Source organism: Marmota flaviventris, chromosome 11 (genome assembly GCF_047511675.1).
Source record: "Marmota flaviventris isolate mMarFla1 chromosome 11, mMarFla1.hap1, whole genome shotgun sequence".
NCBI lineage: Eukaryota > Metazoa > Chordata > Mammalia > Rodentia > Sciuridae > Marmota > Marmota flaviventris.
The window spans coordinates 7,052,687-7,069,817 of record NC_092508.1 but is presented as its reverse complement, the minus strand read 5'-3'; the positions used below and the strand labels follow the sequence as shown (position 1 = coordinate 7,069,817).

The following is a 17,131-nucleotide window of genomic DNA, read 5'->3' as shown; positions in this document are numbered from 1 at the left end:
CCTGACCCTCCCGGATGCTGCTCCAGTCTCTGGGGTGTGGAACTCCGGCTCCTGCTCTCCTCCGGGGCCTCCCACGGGCGGCCGCTCAGTCCCTGCCAGCGAGGGGGCTGTAATAGGCCCCGCCTGGTCTCTCTGCTTGGGCTGGACACCTCTCCAGGTGTCTGCTGGCCTTCGGATTCAACCTTCCTGAAGATGCTGGAGGGGACTGAGCCACCCAGACAGAGCTGATCAGGGGTTGCCAACAAAGGAACAGCAGAGCTTGCAAGAGCGACCAAGGACGGTGGAGAGAGGCGGCTTTGCCAAGGCCTCGGCGCGAACAGCCAACCTGGACGCCAGCACCGGCGGGTGCCAGGACTTCCACTGGTTGCGTGCTGCGGTGGCGGCGGGGTCACGCCATCCCAGAGGACGCGCTACCTCGAACCAGGGGTGGCTGGGGCGCCTGCTGTCGCCGCCCTCTGGAGGCCAAGGCGGCGCGGCGCAGCCCAAGGTGCGCACCTTCCTAGGCTGGTGGCTGGACGGCCCAAGAGCAGGGCAGACAGCGCCGCGCTCCTCTCGCTGCCTCTCAGAGGCCGATGCGTCCCGGGGCTGAGCGGCGAGGAGCCGCGGGAGCCTCAGTTCCCTGCCCGGAGGAAGGCGGGACAGTGGAGGGACGAGGGACCTGGGGCTGGGGCGACAGGCCTGCTAGGGCTGGGGCTGGGGCTGGCCAGGAAGCTCCGGGGGCCCAGGTCCCAGGGGCCCCCAACCCCCGTGGGCTTGGACCAGCTTCTGTGGGTGCAGGGAGGAGCTTTGTGCCCCAGGGGCTTGTGACAGCCCTCTCTTCGCGCCTTTGGGTGCTACTTCACTCTCTCTGGCATATCTGGCACTTGGATTTCTGACTTCGGACCTAGGGTCCCCAGAATCATGGGGATGGGCTCGGGACTATGTGCCTCACAGGATGAGGAGAGTGAGAAGGTGCCTGGGCATTGGGATGGGGCTGCAGGGAAGGCTGGGGTCCCAGGAGGGATGGCCTGGGCTAGGCCTGTCCCCAGCCTGAGGAGGCCCCTGTCCTGGTGCAGATCCTGGCTGTGGACAGGGTGTTCCTGGAGCATTTGCTCAGCCTGTTGGGGGCAGATGCTGTGGAGCAGAAGGCCCAGGAGATCCTGCAGCTGGAGCAGCTGGGGGCTGCTGGGGCTGGGGCAGGAGCATGGCAGGGCTGGGTCAAGTCTGGTCTCCATCCAAGATCACTGTCAGTGTGATGGCCTCTGGTGAATCTGGGCGATATGTACAACAAGGTGACCCTGGGACAGCTGCAGACAATCCAACCCCACCTGAGTGTGGCCCAGACCTTGTGTGCAGGCAGGTGTAGAGGCTGAATCTGGGACTCTGTGATCGCCCTCCCCAGGGATGGATGAGGCTTTCTATAGAGCTGGACTCCTGGTCTTCCTGTCACCATCCCTGCCCCTTGTCCTCTGTGGTCCCCACCCTGTGCCCCCAGCTGCGGTGGAAGTGGCTGCTGGACCAGATCTTCCAGGAGGACTTCTCAGAGGACGAGGAGGTGGTCCCAGCTCATCCGCTCCACGCCACACAGGTGGGGCTGCACATCCCCCACGCCTGCACCCCATGTCCCCCAGCCTCCCCCCTGCCTGCTTCCCCGACCCTGGATCCACCTGCGCCTGCGCCTGCGCCTGCGTGCAGGAGCCCTGTGGGGAGGCGGTGGGGAGCCTGGAGCAGGAGTGCAGTCCTGGGTTCTGGTGCCGGAGCTCCCCCTGCCTATGGAGCAGGGCAGGCTGTGGCTTGCTGAGCTGCAGTCCTCACTGGGGATGCAGGGGCTGGCTGACAGGGTGGCTTCTCTGAGGGACGGTGTGGCCGCAGTTCTGCTGGCCCAGGGCCAGCTCAGGGCCAGCTTCCTGTCCTCTGCCCACCTTGGGGAGGAGCAGGGGCTGATCAAGGCCAGCCCTGAGGCAGGCAGAGAGCCCTGAGTGTCCCCTGTCCCACCCCATAGCAAGTCAGGAAAGGGTGCTGGCTGTGACCCCTCAGGGTCAGGGCTGGTCAGTAGCAGGACTGTGTCCTGTTGTGCGAGTGGGGCTCAGGACACTTCAGGCTGCTTACCAGGACTGACCTGACAGTCCTTCTCTGAGGACAGTGTGGGGACCCGGTCCAGCCTGTGTGGGGGCCCTGGTGCGAAAGGTGGTTCCCTGGGGTGGCCCCCATGCCTGTGCGTCAGGACAACCCCCTGTTCCACCTTCCCCCAGGATTCTGCACAACTACCTGGTGTGGCGTGTGGTCATGGTCCTGATTGAGCACCTGTCCCCACCTGCATGAGCTGGCTCAAGAGATGGTGGGCAGTGACAAGTCCCAGGAGCCGGCCTATGGGCCTGGACCAGGCCAACTGCCACTTTGGCGTGGCACTTGGTGCCCTCTTTGTACATGAGCACTTCTCAGCTGCCAGTAATGCCAACGTCAGGCTGCCTTGGGTTCATGATGGGCATCCAGGTGGTACATGGGATGCCTTCCATGTCTCCCTGTAGCTGGGGACCCAGGCTGAGCTTAGGCCTCAGTGCCGGCTCCCTAGACTGATTTGCACTACACTCCTCCCTGAAGTCACTCAGGTGCTGTCCCCACCAGTGATCTCTTTGCCCACCCTTTTCACCCATGCTCAGATTCTTGAGCCTTGGGCACAGACTGTGTCTCTGCTTGGACTGTTTCCCTGTGTGTAGAGGGAGCAGGGTGAGGGGTGTGGTGCTCCAAGGCCTTGCTCTCCATCTCAACCACCCTTCCACCTGCATGCTGGGCCCCACTCATGGCTTATCTTTCTGAAAATAGCTGGCACTGTGTTGTATAACACAGTGTTGTATACTTATTGCTTTGTCCCTCCCAGGGGAATGGAGGCCCCAGGAGGGCAGAAAAATCTTAGTTCAGAGATCTATACTCAGCTTCCAGATGTCCAGGTAAAGGGTCCAAGGGCCACTCTGGTGGCCTGTCCCACTCCTCCAGCCTAGAGTTGGCTCTGGGGAGGGGTGAGCATGTAGCTGCTGGTTACACAGGACTGCCCCTGTATGCACTGACAGGGCAAGCCCCATCTGCAGTTTGCTTGGGTGTGGAGGTGGATCAGCGAGATGCAGGGTCTCCTGGTTCCAGGACATGCCTGAGTCTTTGGCATCCCACTGGTGGAGTCTGAGGCCAACAAAGGCACCCGTGGGTCTGGTGGAGTCCTGATCCCGTGGAGGGTGCCTGGTGCCTAACTTGGTCCTTCTCAAAGTATAGGCACAGGAGGGACTAGGTGGCTGAGCTTGCTGTTTTCCTAGGATTTGAGGTTGGAGTTCAAGAGCAACCCAGGGATGGCAGTGGATGTCATTGTCTCAGCCTTGGGGGTACCATAGTGTCTTCACCATGGAGGGTCCGGGGCTGGGATGGGCAGTGCTGCCTGGTCTGAGTCTGCCTTATCCCTCTGTCTCTTGGTAAGAGCCAAAGGTGGGGGCATCAGGATAGGCAGCCCAGTTTTGGACTGGTAGTGGGGGTGCCGTTGGTGGGAGATGCCAGCTGCAGGGTTCCTGGGTGGGTCTCAGAGGGCCTGGGTGTCAGGGCGTAATCCTCAGCAACAGCAGCAACCAAAAGGGCAGCAACACTATGGTGGCGATAGGGCGGTGACCCACAGCACTGCTCTGGCCTGCTGGGGGCTCCAGGCCGCAGGCCTCATAGGGCTCCAGGCAGGCGGCGAAGGCCATGACGTGCGCGATGTAGTTCTGCTCCTGCACCCCGTGCACCAGGTGCGCCTGCGGGCCGCGCGCCAACACCGCCACGTCCTCGCCTCCGTGCGTCTCCGACGACAGAGGCACAGCCGCCTGCTGCTTGTAGGTGTGGGCGCCTGGCGGGAAGAGGAGTTCAGGGCGGGAAGAGTCCCCCTCCACCCCTGTCCCCAACAAGATGACCTTTCAATGGCCGCACTCACCGCTCTTAACCTCCGTGACGTTGGGTCGGTTGCCAGAGTTCAGCACGTAGCCGGGGCCATTGCCATACAGGATGGACGTGTAAGACTTACCGTCCTGGGCCTTGAGCGGGGCCAGCCCTGCGGGGACAGGTGGCACCTGAGCTCACCGCCCTCCCCAGTGTGTCGGGACCCCCGAGTGCCGCACAGGCGCCTTTCGCCTTGTCACCAGCTTATTCCTCCCAAGAACCCTGCGAGGCAGGCGCCCTCAGTGCGCCCGGTTGACAGATGAGATGCGACCCCCGCCTCAGCACCGCAGCAACAGCCCCTGTCGCGGTCCCCGCCTACCGAAGATGGAGCTGCCCCGCAGCGTGTAGCCGCCAAAGGAGAAGACGTGGGAGTGGTCGGCGGTGACGAGGGTCAGAGTGTCCTGGTCGCTGGTGAGCTGGCCGGCCTTGTCGATGGCAGAGTCGAACATGACCGCCTCCGTCAGAGCCAGGAAAGCGGTTCCCGCGTGGTGCCCGTGGTCTATGCGGCCCCCTGCAGGAGCCAGTGGGAGGGGCATGAAGCTCCGCCCCGCCCCGCCCTGCCCCGCCCTCCCTGCTGCCCACGTGCCTCGCCCACCTTCCACGAAGAGGTAGAAGCCGCGGGGGTTCCTGCTCAGCAGACCCAGGGCCACCTCTGTCATCTCCACCAGGGAGGGGTCTTTAGCTGGCTCCCGGTAGATTTCGTATTTTAGGTGTCGAGGCTCGAAGAGGCCTGGGGGACAAGGGACCCAGTGATGAGGGGCTGGCTGGGGAGGGGAGGGTGATGGCCACAGGCACACAAGCTCCAGTGGGGCCACCTGAGGGGTGCCAGGTCAGGAAGTGGGGGTCATTACCCATGAGGTGCGTCACTGCTGGGTCCTGGGACACCTGAATGAGCTGCTTGCGGTTCCACACATACCGAGCCCCCTGGAGGGACAGAGCCCACACTCAGCCCACATCCCTAGACCTGCAGCCCTGCCCTGGTCCCGGCCCTGTGAGCCCCATCACCTGGTGCTTTGCCAGCCATTCCTGCACCAGGTCGCGTCCATCCAGCCTGGTTCCATTCTGGGTGGTGTCACTTGGGTACTCGGGGTCTGGGGTGCCCTTGGGAAACATGAACTTTCTGCCCCCGCCGAGGATCACCTGTAGTCAGAGACCCAGGACAGGTGGCCTTGGGGCCTGAGGGGCCTCCAGCCCCCTGGTCACAGACAGCCCCCTGCTGCCCATCAGGTGGTGGGAAGGACTGTTCTGGGTACTCCATTGAACCCCAAGAGGCCAAGGCAGGCCACAGGGTTCAGATGGTTGGAGGCGTGGGACTCCAGCCAGTTTTCAGGCCTGCCCTTTGGTCACACCACTCCCCTTTGCCCTTTGTGCTCACGTCAATGTCCATATTGGAGACGAGCTGCGTGGCGATGTCCTGGCAGCCCTCCTGCAGCGCCGAGGCTGGCATGTCTGCATCTGAGTACCAGTTGCGGTTCACCGTGTGTGCATATGTGCCAGCTGGCGAGGCATGCTGCACTGTGGTGGTGGTCACCACTCCCACGGACTTCCCTGGAGGTGGCAGAGGTCAGGGTGGGCCACACAAGCCTCCTGGCCTACCCTGGTTCTCACTGGCAGCCCCATACCTACCTGCTTGCTTGGCCCAGTACATCACAGACATGACCTCGTTGCCTCGTGTTGTGTTGCACTGGTCAAAGCGGGCAGCTGCACTCAAACCAATGGTCTTGTAGTTGGCCTTGACCCCACACAGGAAGGCTGTGGCGGTGCCAGCGCTGTCTGGCACCTGTCTGTCCACGTTGTATGTCTGGGGACAGAGACACTCTCCTCTCTGTAACCTTACTCCAGGCCTAGCCCTAGGGTGGTCCTCACTGCCCTGGACCCCAAACTAGGCCCCATCTCTCCTGGGTCCTTCCCATGCCACAGCCCCCCAGCCCCCTGCTCAGAGTCCTCACCTTGGACAGAGCCATATATGGGAAGTGGTCCATGGCCAGGGGTGTCTCGGGCCCCAGCTTGCGGTGCCTCTGTCCCTTTAGGATCCGGGTGGCTGTCACCGTGGGCACGCCCATCCCTGAAGGAGCAGATCCCCGTCAAGCCTGAGCCCCAGGGCTGGTCTGGACCCAGCAGTGGCCCTGGGTTCAAGGCCCATGAGCACCACGGGGTGGACCAGCATGGCGCACTCACCGTCTCCCAGGAAGATGATGAGGTTCTTGGCTGAGGTCTGAATGGGCTTCAGCTTCTTGGCGGCATCCAGGGCCTCGGAGGCTTTTTGGTTCCAGAAGGCTGGATTCTCCTCCTCCACTGGCCAAGGGGAGAGTGCAGCTAGGTCAGCCTGGGGGCTGGCCTGTGGGGCAGGGAGAGGGGCTGGGGGAACCTCGTACCTGGGATGACACCATGGGCCAGCTGTATCCTCAGCCCCAGCAGCAGCAGCAGTACTGGGGCTCCCTGCATGTCTGCGGGTTGGTGGTCGGTGGTAGGCTGGGACACCTAGGTACCAGCTACAGAGCAGGCTGTCTGTGTAGAAGTCAGAAGACAATTTGCCCTTTTAAAGCCTTCTTGTCTCTCTCCCACCCTAATCTCCTGCCCCTGTGCTGTGAAAGGCAAACCCGGATAGTGTCAGGGTGTGGCTGAGCTAGCCTGGGGCAGGAGCTGACAGGCAGCTCTCATTTTGGGCCCCAGGTGTCTCTTCCTTGTAGGGTGGGAGTGGAGGCCGCTTCCCTCTGGGCAAGGAGCTTGGCTTTTGGCCTGGACTACCACCCCTCTGCCCATGCTGCCCTGTGGGACTCAGCACTCCTTTGTCCCTGAGACCCAGCTGGGCCAGGCCTGTTCTGGGTGCTGAAGGGGGACAGGGCTGGGGGCAGATCACCTGGGCCACAGGCCTGGTTTTGGCTTCCTGATGCCACCAGCCCCATAGATACAATAAATGATGCTGGAAGGGTGGCCTGGCTTCCTGGCCACTCCATCGTGTCTTTGCATGTTTGACTTGGGCAGGTGGGCCTTCAGGAAATTGTTCCCAGGGTGACTATGTGTGGGCATGGGTGGGGTTGGTGGAACCTCATTCCTGGGCCTTGCCATTATGGCTTTGGGTCAGCAGGTGTGTTTGCTTGGGTGTCCACACCTTTGCTTGGGGCAGCAGGTGGGTATGGGGTCAATCCACAGGCCAACCAGGCATGGGCTAATCTTCTGAACAGTGGGCAGGCTCTTGCCCTTGAAGTTGACCCCAATTTCCCTTGGACAGGTAGAAGGGTCCCTGAGGTGAGTCTGTTTTCAGAGGCCCTAGGCACACCCAGAGATGTAGCCTCGGATGAGCACCTAGGAGGTTTCCGAAGCCTCAAGCTGGGTTCAAAAGTATTTCTCAATCCAGCAATCCCACTTTTGCATGTATGTGTGAAGGAATTAGAAGCAGGGACTCAGATTTCTGTACACCAGGTTCAGAGTAGCATGGTCCCCAGTAGCCAAGAAGCAGGTCTCATTACTGAATGAATGTAGAAGCCAAATGTGGGCCATGCCCTTCATGGAATATCATTCAGCCTCAAAAAATGAAGGAGGGCTGGGGCCGTAGCTCAGTGGCAGAGCGCTTAGTTGCACATGTGAGGCACTGGGTTCGATCCTCAGCACCACATAAAAACTAAAAAATTTTTAAAAATAAAGAAACAAAACTATTTTAAAAAATGAAGGAAGCCTGCAGCAGGCTGGGAGGGGGAACCCGAGGGCTGTACCCCTGGTGAAGTGCCAGCCTCAACGTTTGCACTCAGACGGGGTTCCCAGTGGAGTGAGATTCCTGGAGACAAGGGGAGCTGGGGTAGCTTAATGGGGACAGGCCTCAGCTTCCAAGACTAGAAAGTTCTGAGGAGTTACCCAACCCCGGGAATGCACCTCACAGTACTGAACTTAAAAATGGAGAAGTTTTTTTTTTTTTCTGGGCTTGTAACAGGGGTTCACTTGATGCTTTGACTATATCCCTTGTGTCCTTGAAACTTACATGATTTTTTTTCTTTTTTCCATTCCTCTTTTCCCTAAGCTTCTCTTCCCTGATCTTCTCCTTTCTGATCTCTCCTCCCTAATCTCATTTTTTCTGAATCACCTCTGCAAAAACCCCTGTTCCTGTGGCTAGACAGAATCACAGCCTTTGGGACAGGAGTCCCCTGTGTTTCTCCTTTGCTAGCAAAGCAATGAACCTTCTTTTTGCTTTTTCTCAAAACCTTGTCTTCGTTATTGGATTGGCCTCAAGGACTGAGCTTTTGGTAACAGGCTGGGAATCCACCCCAGGGCCTGTGGCAATGCTAGGTGAGTGTTCTGTGTTGAGCTTCATTCCAGCCTCTAAGGTGCTAAATTTCATGTTCTGTGTTTTTACCACAGTTTAAAATGTTTCCAAAGGAAAAAAATCCATCCTCTCGCTCTGCGTAATGCACCTGCCTGCAGCGGACTCCTTCCTCCTCCCATCAGGCCTCACCACCTGAGCCACAGGCCTGTCACTGGCTGTCCCCTCCGCCCCCACATGCCCTCTGCCTCCTGTGAACCAGTTTTCCAAGAAGCTGCATCTCCATTAAAGGACTGCAGGCTGCTTGTCCATGGCTGGGCCACGTGACCCTGAAAGGTGGCCTGTTGGAGGGCGAAGCAGAGATTGTCTTGGGCATTCTTCAGCCTTTGAATATCTGTTTACCTTAATTTTGTATTGTTTTTGTTTTGGAGACTGAATGAAATGGTGCTATGCCACTGACCTACATCCCTAGTCCTTTTTTTTTTTTTTTTGGACAGGGTCTCCTGAAGCTGCCCAGTCTGGCCTCCAGCCTGCAGTCCTGCCTCAGCCTCCTGAGTTGCTGAGATTACAGGCCTGTGCCAACCGCGGCGCCTGGCCTAACATTCTCATAAGCATCCCAAGTGCATTGGAATGGATCCCTAAGCTGATGGAGCTCCAGCCTTCCCCAGCCCTAACACTAAGATGCCGTAATGCCCTTCACCTGTAACAGGGGTCCACTTTATGCTTTAAATGTAGCCCTTGCTGCTCTGTCACTTGCTCCTCCCTAATCTCTCCCCCTCCCCATTCTCATGGGGAAACAGGATTACCTTTCTTTCCCATCCTAGGCACAGATTTATCTGTCCTGAGTACACACCCACCATAGGAAAGAAAGAATCCAGACTTTGGGGATGGTATCAGAAGATCTCAGAAAGGACTATCTCCCAAATTACCAAGTGAATTACTCCAACAGAGAACACAAGGAAGGCTGTAAGCCTCTTTAAATGCCCCCTGTTCCTGCTCATGGGGAGAGCCACAGTCTCTGGGACAGGACCCTGTGTTTCTCCTTTGCTAGCAAAGTAGTACACCTTCTTTTTCCTTCTTACCAAAATCATGTCCTTGATATTGGATTGGCAACAGGGACAAGGACCAACTTTCAGCAATAAACCTAGAGAAGAGATTCCCCATCTACCTGATATTCCTATCAAAGTACTTGGTAAATGTTTTTAATTATGACTTTCTTTTTTTTCCTGTGGCCTTAATGAGAAACTGATGTGACTCCATTTTTGAAAAACCAGCCTGTACCTCAGAGTAGGGCCTGTGGGTGAGGGGGGATTCTTATCCTTGGAAAACTGTTCCTAGGCGCATAAGCTACCCCATGAGTCATTTGTCTGTACCAGATGTCCTTGACTCAGCAAATGCAAGTTCCTGAAAAGACCAAAAAAATGACTGAGGCCTAATTCGGACCATAGCAACAACCAATCGGAGTGAGTCAGGGAAGACACAGGAAATACCAGGCGACCCTCCCAGTGGTTTTAGGCCACCCTGCAGTTTAGCATCTACACTCTTGCAACCCCTAGCGGCCTAAACCAATCCACCACTTGAACTAACCGATCATGCTTACCCGACTTGTTCCTGTCAATGTGCTAATCACTGTTAAGAGTTGTTGTTTGATTTTCCCCGTGGTGTGAAATGATTAACTGTGTGATGTTGTGACCCATAGAGTATCGCCACAAAAACTATAAATCCTCAGGACTCATTCCTCTGGACCGCTGCGTGGGAAATGGTTGTGAGTCCAGGTTTGAGAGCTTGCAATAAAGACTCTGTGATTGCATGGGATTCGGCTCCTGGAGGTCTACTGGGGTCCCACGAATCTGGCATTACACTAAGAGTTCATGAACTTCTTCCACATAGCTGTCATGGATAACTTGAGTCCATTTTCTGGGCCCCTGGTTGCTCATTTGTTTCAGAATAATTTATTTTCTTATTCTTCAAAGTGGAATCATTATTTCAGGCCAACATGCCCTCAGGCAGAGTCTCCCTGGGTCCTCCCATCATGACTCCTCCTCTTTTTTGGCTGCTCTCTGATGGTGGGAGAGAGAAAGTCCCCTCTCTCAGGCTCCCTGCCTCCTGCCATCATTGTTTATGAAAAACCAGCCTCTATCTCAGAGCAAAGCCTGTCCAAGGAAGGGACATCACCTTTGTCCTTGAAAAGACCCACAGAGCACTCCTAGGCACATTCCCACCCTGAGAAGTTGTTTATCTGCAAATAACAGGAGAGATCTGCTGGCTAGGTGTCCCTGACTTAGTCAGGCTAGGTGGAGACCCATAGTAAGCCCCTAGCAGCCACCAATCAGCATGAGACAGGGAAATACCTGGGATGCCAGATGACCCTCCCAGTAGTTTATGGTGGTTGATAACGTGTTGGGAAACCATGTAGTTCAGCCCAAGGTGCACAGCTTCCTAGGCTGGTGCCTGGACGGCCCGAGACAGAGCAGGGCGGACAGCTCCGCGCTCCTCTCGCTGCGGTCAGCCTGTGGAGGAGAGCTCCTCATGTGACATGGAGGCTCGATGCCATGGCCCAGGGACCGGTGTGTCCAGGGGCTGAGCAGCGAGGAGCCACAGGAGCCTCAGTTCCCTGCCCAGAGGAAGGCGGGACAGTGGAGGGATGAGGGACCTGGGGCTGGGGCGACAGGCCTGCTAGGGCTGGGGCTGGCCAGGAAGCTCCGGGGGCCCAGCTCCCAGGGGCCCCCAACCCCTGTGGGCTTGGACCAGCTTCTGTGGGTGCAGGGAGGAGCTTTGTGCCCCAGGGGCTTGTGACAGCCCTCTCTTCGTGCCTTTGGGTGCTACTTCACTCTCTCTGGCATATCTGGCACGTGGATTTCTGACTTCGGACCTAGGGTCCCCAGAATCATGGGGATGGGCTCGGGACTATGTGCCTCGAAGGATGAGGAGAGTGAGAAGGTGCCTGGGCATTGGGATGGGGCTGCAGGGAAGGCTGGGGTCCCAGGAGGGATGGCCTGGGCTAGGCCTGTCCCCAGCCTGAGGAGGCCCCTGTCCTGGTGCAGATCCTGGCTGTGGACAGGGTGATCCTGGAGCATTTGCTCAGCCTGTTGGGGGCAGATGCTGTGGAGCAGAAGGCCCAGGAGATCCTGCAGCTGGAGCAGCTGGGGGCTGCTGGGGCTGGGGCAGGAGCATGGCAGGGCTGGGTCAAGTCTGGTCTCCATCCAAGATCACTGTCAGTGTGATGGCCTCTGGTGAATCTGGGCAATATGTACAACAAGGTGACCCTGGGACAGCTGCAGACAATCCATCCCCACCTGAGTGTGGCCCAGACCTTGTGTGCAGGCAGGTGTAGGGGCTGAATCTGGGACCCTGTGATCGCCCTCCCCAGGGATGGATGAGGCTTTCTATAGAGCTGGACTCCTGGTCTTCCTGTCACCATCCCTGCCCCTTGTCCTCTGTGGTCCCCACCCTGTGCCCCCAGCTGCGGTGGAAGTGGCTGCTGGACCAGATCTTCCAGGAGGACTTCTCAGAGGACAAGGAGGTGGTGCTGCTGGCCACAGACTACATGCAGCAGGTGTCCCAGCTCATCCGCTCCACGCCACACAGGTGGGGCTGCACATCCCCCACGTCTGCACCCCATGTCCCCCAGCCTCCCCCTGCCTGCTGCCCCGACCCTGGATCCACCTTTGCCTGTGTGCAGGAGCCCTGTGGGGAGGCGGTGGGGAGCCTGGAGCAGGAGTGCAGTCCTGCCTGTGGAGCAGGGCAGGCTGTGGCTTGCTGAGCTGCAGTCCTCACTGGGGATGCAGGGGCTGGCTGACAGGGTGGCTTCTCTGAGGGACGGTGTGGCCGCAGTTCTGCTGGCCCAGGGCCAGCTCAGGGCCAGCTTCCTGGCCTCTGTCCACCTTGGGGAGGAGCAGGGGCTGATCAAGGCCAGCCCTGAGGCAGACAGAGAGCCCTGAGTGTCCCCTGTCCCACCCCATAGCAAGTCAGGAAAGGGTGCTGGCTGTGACCCCTCAGGGTCAGGGCTGGTCAGTAGCAGGACTGTGTCCTGTTGTGCGAGTGGGGCTCAGGTCACTTCAGGCTGCTTACCAGGACTGACCTGACAGCCCTTCTCTGAGGGCAGTGTGGGGACCAGCTCCAGCTCCTGTGTGGGGTCACTTGTGCGATAGGTGGTTCCCTGGGGTGGCCCCCATACCTGTGTGTTTAGACATCCCCTGTTGCACCTCCCCCCCAGGATTCTGCACAACTACCTGGTGTGGCGTGTGGTCATGGTCCTGATTGAGCACCTGTCCTCAATGTTCTGGGAGGCCCTGCATGAGCTGGCCAGAGAGATGGAGGGCAGTGGCAAGCCCCAGGAGATGGCCCGCGTGTGCCTAGGCCAGGCCAACCGCCCTTTGGCATGGCATTTGGTGCCCTCTTTGTATATGAGCACTTCTTAGCTGCCAGCAAAGCTAAGTTGGGTTCATAATGGGCATCCAGGTGGTGCATGGGACGCCCTCCATGTCTCCCTGTAGCTGGGTCCCCAAGCTGCTCCTTGCTAGCACCGCCTCCCTTCTGGAAGATCACCTTCTCTTTGGAAGCCCTTGTCATGCCATGCTCAGGAGCTGGTGCCTTTGACATGGACCCATCTATTGCCAGGGGTTTCCTCATTGCACACTGGGAGCTCCTTATCAGGGGGCAGGGTGGGCATGTCCCAGGGCACCCAGGCCACCACACTGGGTTTCTGCATTGCTCATGTCCTCACTTGTCCACAGCTTACTCACTGTCTGCTCTGCAGGCACATGACCCTGGCCTCTGTGTCACAATTACCCAGCCCTCCTGCACTTGGGCCCCACATACTCATGGTTTATGCAGATATTACTGGGAGTACATTGTATCATAGTTTATTGCTTTTTCTCCAGGAAAATGGTGGCCCCAGAGGGGCAAAGGAACTTCTTTGTTCAGTAATCTATGCCCAGAGCCTAGATGGTCTGGGGAGGGGACTGAAGGCTGCCCTGATCTGCCTGCTCTAAACCCCACAGCTTCCTGGGTGTCTCCTTGGATATGTGCGTCTGGGACATCCTTGCCTGGTGTTAGGGGGCCAGCACTGAGGAGCCCAGTGACTTGGGCTTCCTGTGTGCACTGCTACTATTGGCGCCTCTGAAGAGTGCAGTGTGTAAGTGGGGCAGTGGGGGGTAGCTGAGGATACGTCACAGCCTGCTGGAAGCTCCACACCCAAGCCCTCCTTGGCTGGCAGGGTCAGTTGCAGGGTCAGTGGGAGGGTGGTAGGATGCCCACCTCTCCCAGCACTGTCCACATGCTGGAGGTCTAGGGGACCTATGATGCTGTAGAGACTGAAGCTGAACAGCACTACAGGGTCAAGGCCAGTAGTAGCTTGGTGGGGACGCCTCTGGAAAGGTGCCTTCATGGTATTCCCCAAGGCTGCAAGTTCTGTGGAGTGGCCCTTCTGCATCCTCTGCTTCTCTGGAGCGTAGGCAGTTGAAGTCAGGAAGCAGAGTCCTAGAGCAACCTGGAGAGATGTGAGTGTCATGGTCTCAGCCTCTGGGAAGCACTATGGTCCCTCTGCAAGGGACATCTAGTTTAGAAGTGCTGAGCATCCTGAGGCTGCTTCTCCCAGAGGTGAAGGCACCATGGGAAAAGCCCTGTGGTGGTTCTGGAGGTGACAGCTTGGAGTGTGGCACTGGGCTGGAGTCCCCACATAGAGGCACAGGAAGCACCAGGCACTGGAAGCAGGAGCCAGTGGTGGGGACCTGAGGTGAAACCAGGGACAATCAGGAGCACAGTGGAGCACCCTGAGATCCTGTGGTCAGGGCTGGGCGAATGCCCACAGCAGCAGCAGCAGCGATCCAAGCAGCAGCGTCAGCGACAATGAGGCTGCAGCAGAGCTGGAACCCGCAGGGATGCTCTGGCTAGTTGGGAATGTCAGGTGAGAGCCTGGACCCACAGTGATGCTCTGGAGGGTCGGGGAGGCCAGGTCGCAGGCCTCATAGGGCTCCAGGCAGGCGGCGAAGGCCATGACGTGCGCGATGTAGTTCTGCTCCTGCACCCCGTGCACCAGGTGCGCCTGCGGGCCGCGCGCCAACACCGCCACGTCCTCGCCTCCGTGCGTCTCCGACGACAGAGGCACAGCCGCCTGCTGCTTGTAGGTGCGGGCACCTGGCGGGAAGAGGAGTTCAGGGCGGGAGAATTCCCCTCCACCCCTGTCCCCAAGAAGACGACATTTCAATGGCCGCACTCACCGCTCTCCTCCTCCGTGACGTTGGGTCGGTCGCCAGAGTTCAGCACGTAGCCGGGGCCATTGCCATACAGGATGGACGTGTAAGACTTGCCGTCCTGGGCCTTGAGCGGGGCCAGCCCTGCGGGGACAGGTGGCACCTGAGCTCGCATCGCCCTCCCCGGGGACCCCCGTGTGCCGCACAGGCGCCTTTCGCCTTGTCACCAGCTTACTCCTCCCAAGAACCCTGCGAGGCAGGCGCCCTCAGTGCGCCCGGTTGACAGATGAGATGCGACCCCCGCCTCAGCACCGCAGCAACAGCCCCTGTCGCGGTCCCCGCCTACCGAAGATGGAGCTGCCCCGCAGCGTGTAGCCGCCAAAGGAGAAGACGTGGGAGTGGTCGGCGGTGACGAGGGTCAGCGTGTCCTGGTCGCTGGTGAGCTGGCCGGCCTTGTCGATGGCAGAGTCGAACATGACCGCCTCCATCAGAGCCAGGAAAGCGGTTCCCGCGTGGTGCCCGTGGTCTATGCGGCCCCCTGCAGGAGCCAGTGGGAGGGGCATGAAGCCCCGCCCCGCCCTGCCCCGCCCTCCCTGCTGCCCACGTGCCTCGCCCACCTTCCACGAAGAGGTAGAAGCCGCGGGGGTTCCTGCTCAGCAGGCCCAGGGCCACCTCTGTCATCTCCACCAGGGAGGGGTCCTGCTCTGGCTCCCGGTTGATTTCATATTTCAAGTGTTGAGGCTCGAAGAGGCCTGGGGGACAAGGGACCCAGTGATGAGGGGCTGGCTGGGGAGGGGAGGGTGATGGCCACAGGCACACAAGCTCCAGTGGGGCCACCTGAGGGGTGCCAGGTCAGGAAGTGGGGGTCATTACCCATGAGGTGCGTCACTGCTGGGTCCTGGGACACCTGAATGAGCTGCTTGCGGTTCCACACATACCGAGCCCCCTGGAGGGACAGAGCCCACACTCAGCCCACATCCCTAGACCTGCGGCCCTGCCCTGGTCCCGGCCCTGTGAGCCCCATCACCTGGTGCTTTGCCAGCCATTCCTGCACCAGGTCGCGTCCATCCAGCCTGGTTCCATTCTGGGTGGTGTCACTTGGGTACTCGGGGTCTGGGGTGCCCTTGGGAAACATGAACTTTCTGCCCCCGCCGAGGATCACCTGTAGTCAGAGACCCAGGACAGGTGGCCTTGGGGCCTGAGGGGCCTCCAGCCCCCTGGTCACAGACAGCCCCCTGCTGCCCCATCAGGTGGTGGGAAGGACTGTTCTGGGTACTCCATTGAACCCCAAGAGGCCAAGGCAGGCCACAGGGTTCAGATGGTTGGAGGCCTGGGACTCCAGCCAGTTTTCAGGCCTGCCCTTTGGTCACACCACTCCCCTTTGCCCTTTGTGCTCACGTCAATGTCCATATTGGAGACGAGCTGCGTGGCGATGTCCTGGCAGCCCTCCTGCAGCGCCGAGGCTGGCATGTCTGCATCTGAGTACCAGTTGCGGTTCACCGTGTGTGCATATGTGCCAGCTGGCGAGGCATGCTGCACTGTGGTGGTGGTCACCACTCCCACGGACTTCCCTGGAGGTGGCAGAGGTCAGGGTGGGCCACACAAGCCTTCTGGCCTACCCTGGTTCTCACTGGCAGCCCCATACCTACCTGCTTGCTTGGCCCGGTACATCACAGACATGACCTCGTTGCCTCGTGTTGTGTTGCACTGGCTAAGGCGGGCGGCTGCACTCAAGCCAATGGTTCCATAGTTGCCCTTGACCCCACACAGGTAGGCTGTGGCGGTGCCAGCGCTGTCTGGCACCTGTCTGTCCACGTTGTATGTCTGGGGACAGAGACACTCTCCTCTGTGTAACCTTACTCCTTGGCCTAGGCCTGCGGTGGTCCTCACTGCCCTGGACCCCAAACTAGGCCCCATCTCTCCTGGGTCCTTCCCCTGCCACAGCCCCCAGCCCCCTGCTCAGGAGGCCTCACCTTGGATAGAGCCATATATGGGAAGTGGTCCATGGCCAGGGGTGTCTCGGGCCCCAGCTTGCCTTGCAACTGTCCCTTTAGGATCCTGGTGGCTGTCACCGTGGGCACCCCCATCCCTGAAGGAGCAGATTCCCATCAGGCCTGAGCTCCAGGGCTGGTCCTGACCCAGCAGTGGCCCTGGGTTCAAGGCCCGTGAGCACCACGGGGTGGACCAGCATGGCGCACTCACCGTCCCCCAGGAAGATGATGAGGTTCTTGGCTGAGGTCTGAATGGGCTTCAGCTTCTTGGCGGTGTCCAGGGCCTCGGAGGCTTTCTGGTTCCAGAAGGCTGGATTCTCCTCCTCCACTGGCCAAGGGGAGAGTGCAGCTAGGTCAGCCTGGGGGCTGGCCTGTGGGGCAGGGAGAGGGGCTGGGGGAACCTCCTACCTGGGATGACACCATGTAGCCTCAGGCTCAGCAGCAGCAGCAGCACCCGGGCTCCCTGCATATTGGGCTGGTGGTCGGTGGCCAGGCTGGGACACCAGGGTACTAACTGCAGCGCAGGCTGTCTGAGCCCAAGTCAGAGGACTTTGTTCCTGCTGTAAAGTCTTGCTGTCCTTTCCCACAATCTTGGTGACCACCCTGACCCCGCCCCTGTCCTGTGAACTGAAAAGCTGCTTACCTAAGGTAAATGGCAGGGTGTGTCTGAGCCAGCCTGGGCAGGGGTCCTGACCGTGGCCTCCACGGGATATGGTCCTGTGTCTCCTCCAGGTAGGGTGGGACCGCGGGAGCAGCTT

The 17,131-nt window shown here is 59.3% G+C and overlaps 2 protein-coding genes across 2 annotated transcripts; both read right to left on the bottom strand.

Annotated features, from left to right (window-relative positions):
• Positions 1-3,557: 3,557 nt before the first annotated feature.
• LOC114083648 (intestinal-type alkaline phosphatase 1-like) lies at positions 3,558-6,378 on the bottom strand. The gene is made up of 11 exons (XM_071619428.1): positions 6,309-6,378; positions 6,112-6,228; positions 5,883-5,998; positions 5,560-5,734; positions 5,309-5,481; positions 4,939-5,073; positions 4,785-4,857; positions 4,529-4,663; positions 4,253-4,444; positions 3,929-4,045; positions 3,558-3,844 (listed from the first exon to the last, which is right to left on the bottom strand). The coding sequence occupies exons 1-11, from the start codon at positions 6,376-6,378 to the stop codon at positions 3,558-3,560; spliced, it is 1,590 nt and encodes a 529-aa protein (XP_071475529.1).
• A 7,598-nt stretch (positions 6,379-13,976) lies between these two features.
• Positions 13,977-16,842, bottom strand: LOC114097850 (intestinal-type alkaline phosphatase 1-like). The gene is made up of 11 exons (XM_071619427.1): positions 16,782-16,842; positions 16,585-16,701; positions 16,356-16,471; positions 16,032-16,206; positions 15,781-15,953; positions 15,410-15,544; positions 15,256-15,328; positions 15,000-15,134; positions 14,729-14,920; positions 14,410-14,526; positions 13,977-14,326 (listed from the first exon to the last, which is right to left on the bottom strand). Exons 1-11 carry the CDS (start codon positions 16,840-16,842, stop codon positions 13,977-13,979), a joined length of 1,644 nt encoding a protein of 547 aa, XP_071475528.1.
• Positions 16,843-17,131: the final 289 nt, after the last annotated feature.

Excerpts from the sequence above, each read along its gene's own strand:
- LOC114097850 (XM_071619427.1), bottom strand. The coding sequence starts at position 16,842 with ATGCAGGGAGCCCGGGTGCTGCTGCTGCTGCTGAGCCTGAGGCTACAT. Across the intron at positions 16,207-16,355 it reads CATATATGGCTCTATCCAAG|ACATACAACGTGGACAGACA; the intron begins GTGAGGCCTCCT and ends CTCTGTCCCCAG. Across the intron at positions 15,954-16,031 it reads GTACCGGGCCAAGCAAGCAG|GGAAGTCCGTGGGAGTGGTG; the intron begins GTAGGTATGGGG and ends TGCCACCTCCAG.
- LOC114083648 (XM_071619428.1), bottom strand. The coding sequence starts at position 6,378 with ATGCAGGGAGCCCCAGTACTGCTGCTGCTGCTGGGGCTGAGGATACAG. Across the intron at positions 4,858-4,938 it reads AATGGCTGGCAAAGCACCAG|GGGGCTCGGTATGTGTGGAA; the intron begins GTGATGGGGCTC and ends CTGTCCCTCCAG. Across the intron at positions 4,046-4,252 it reads GCGGGGCAGCTCCATCTTCG|GGCTGGCCCCGCTCAAGGCC; the intron begins GTAGGCGGGGAC and ends CTGTCCCCGCAG.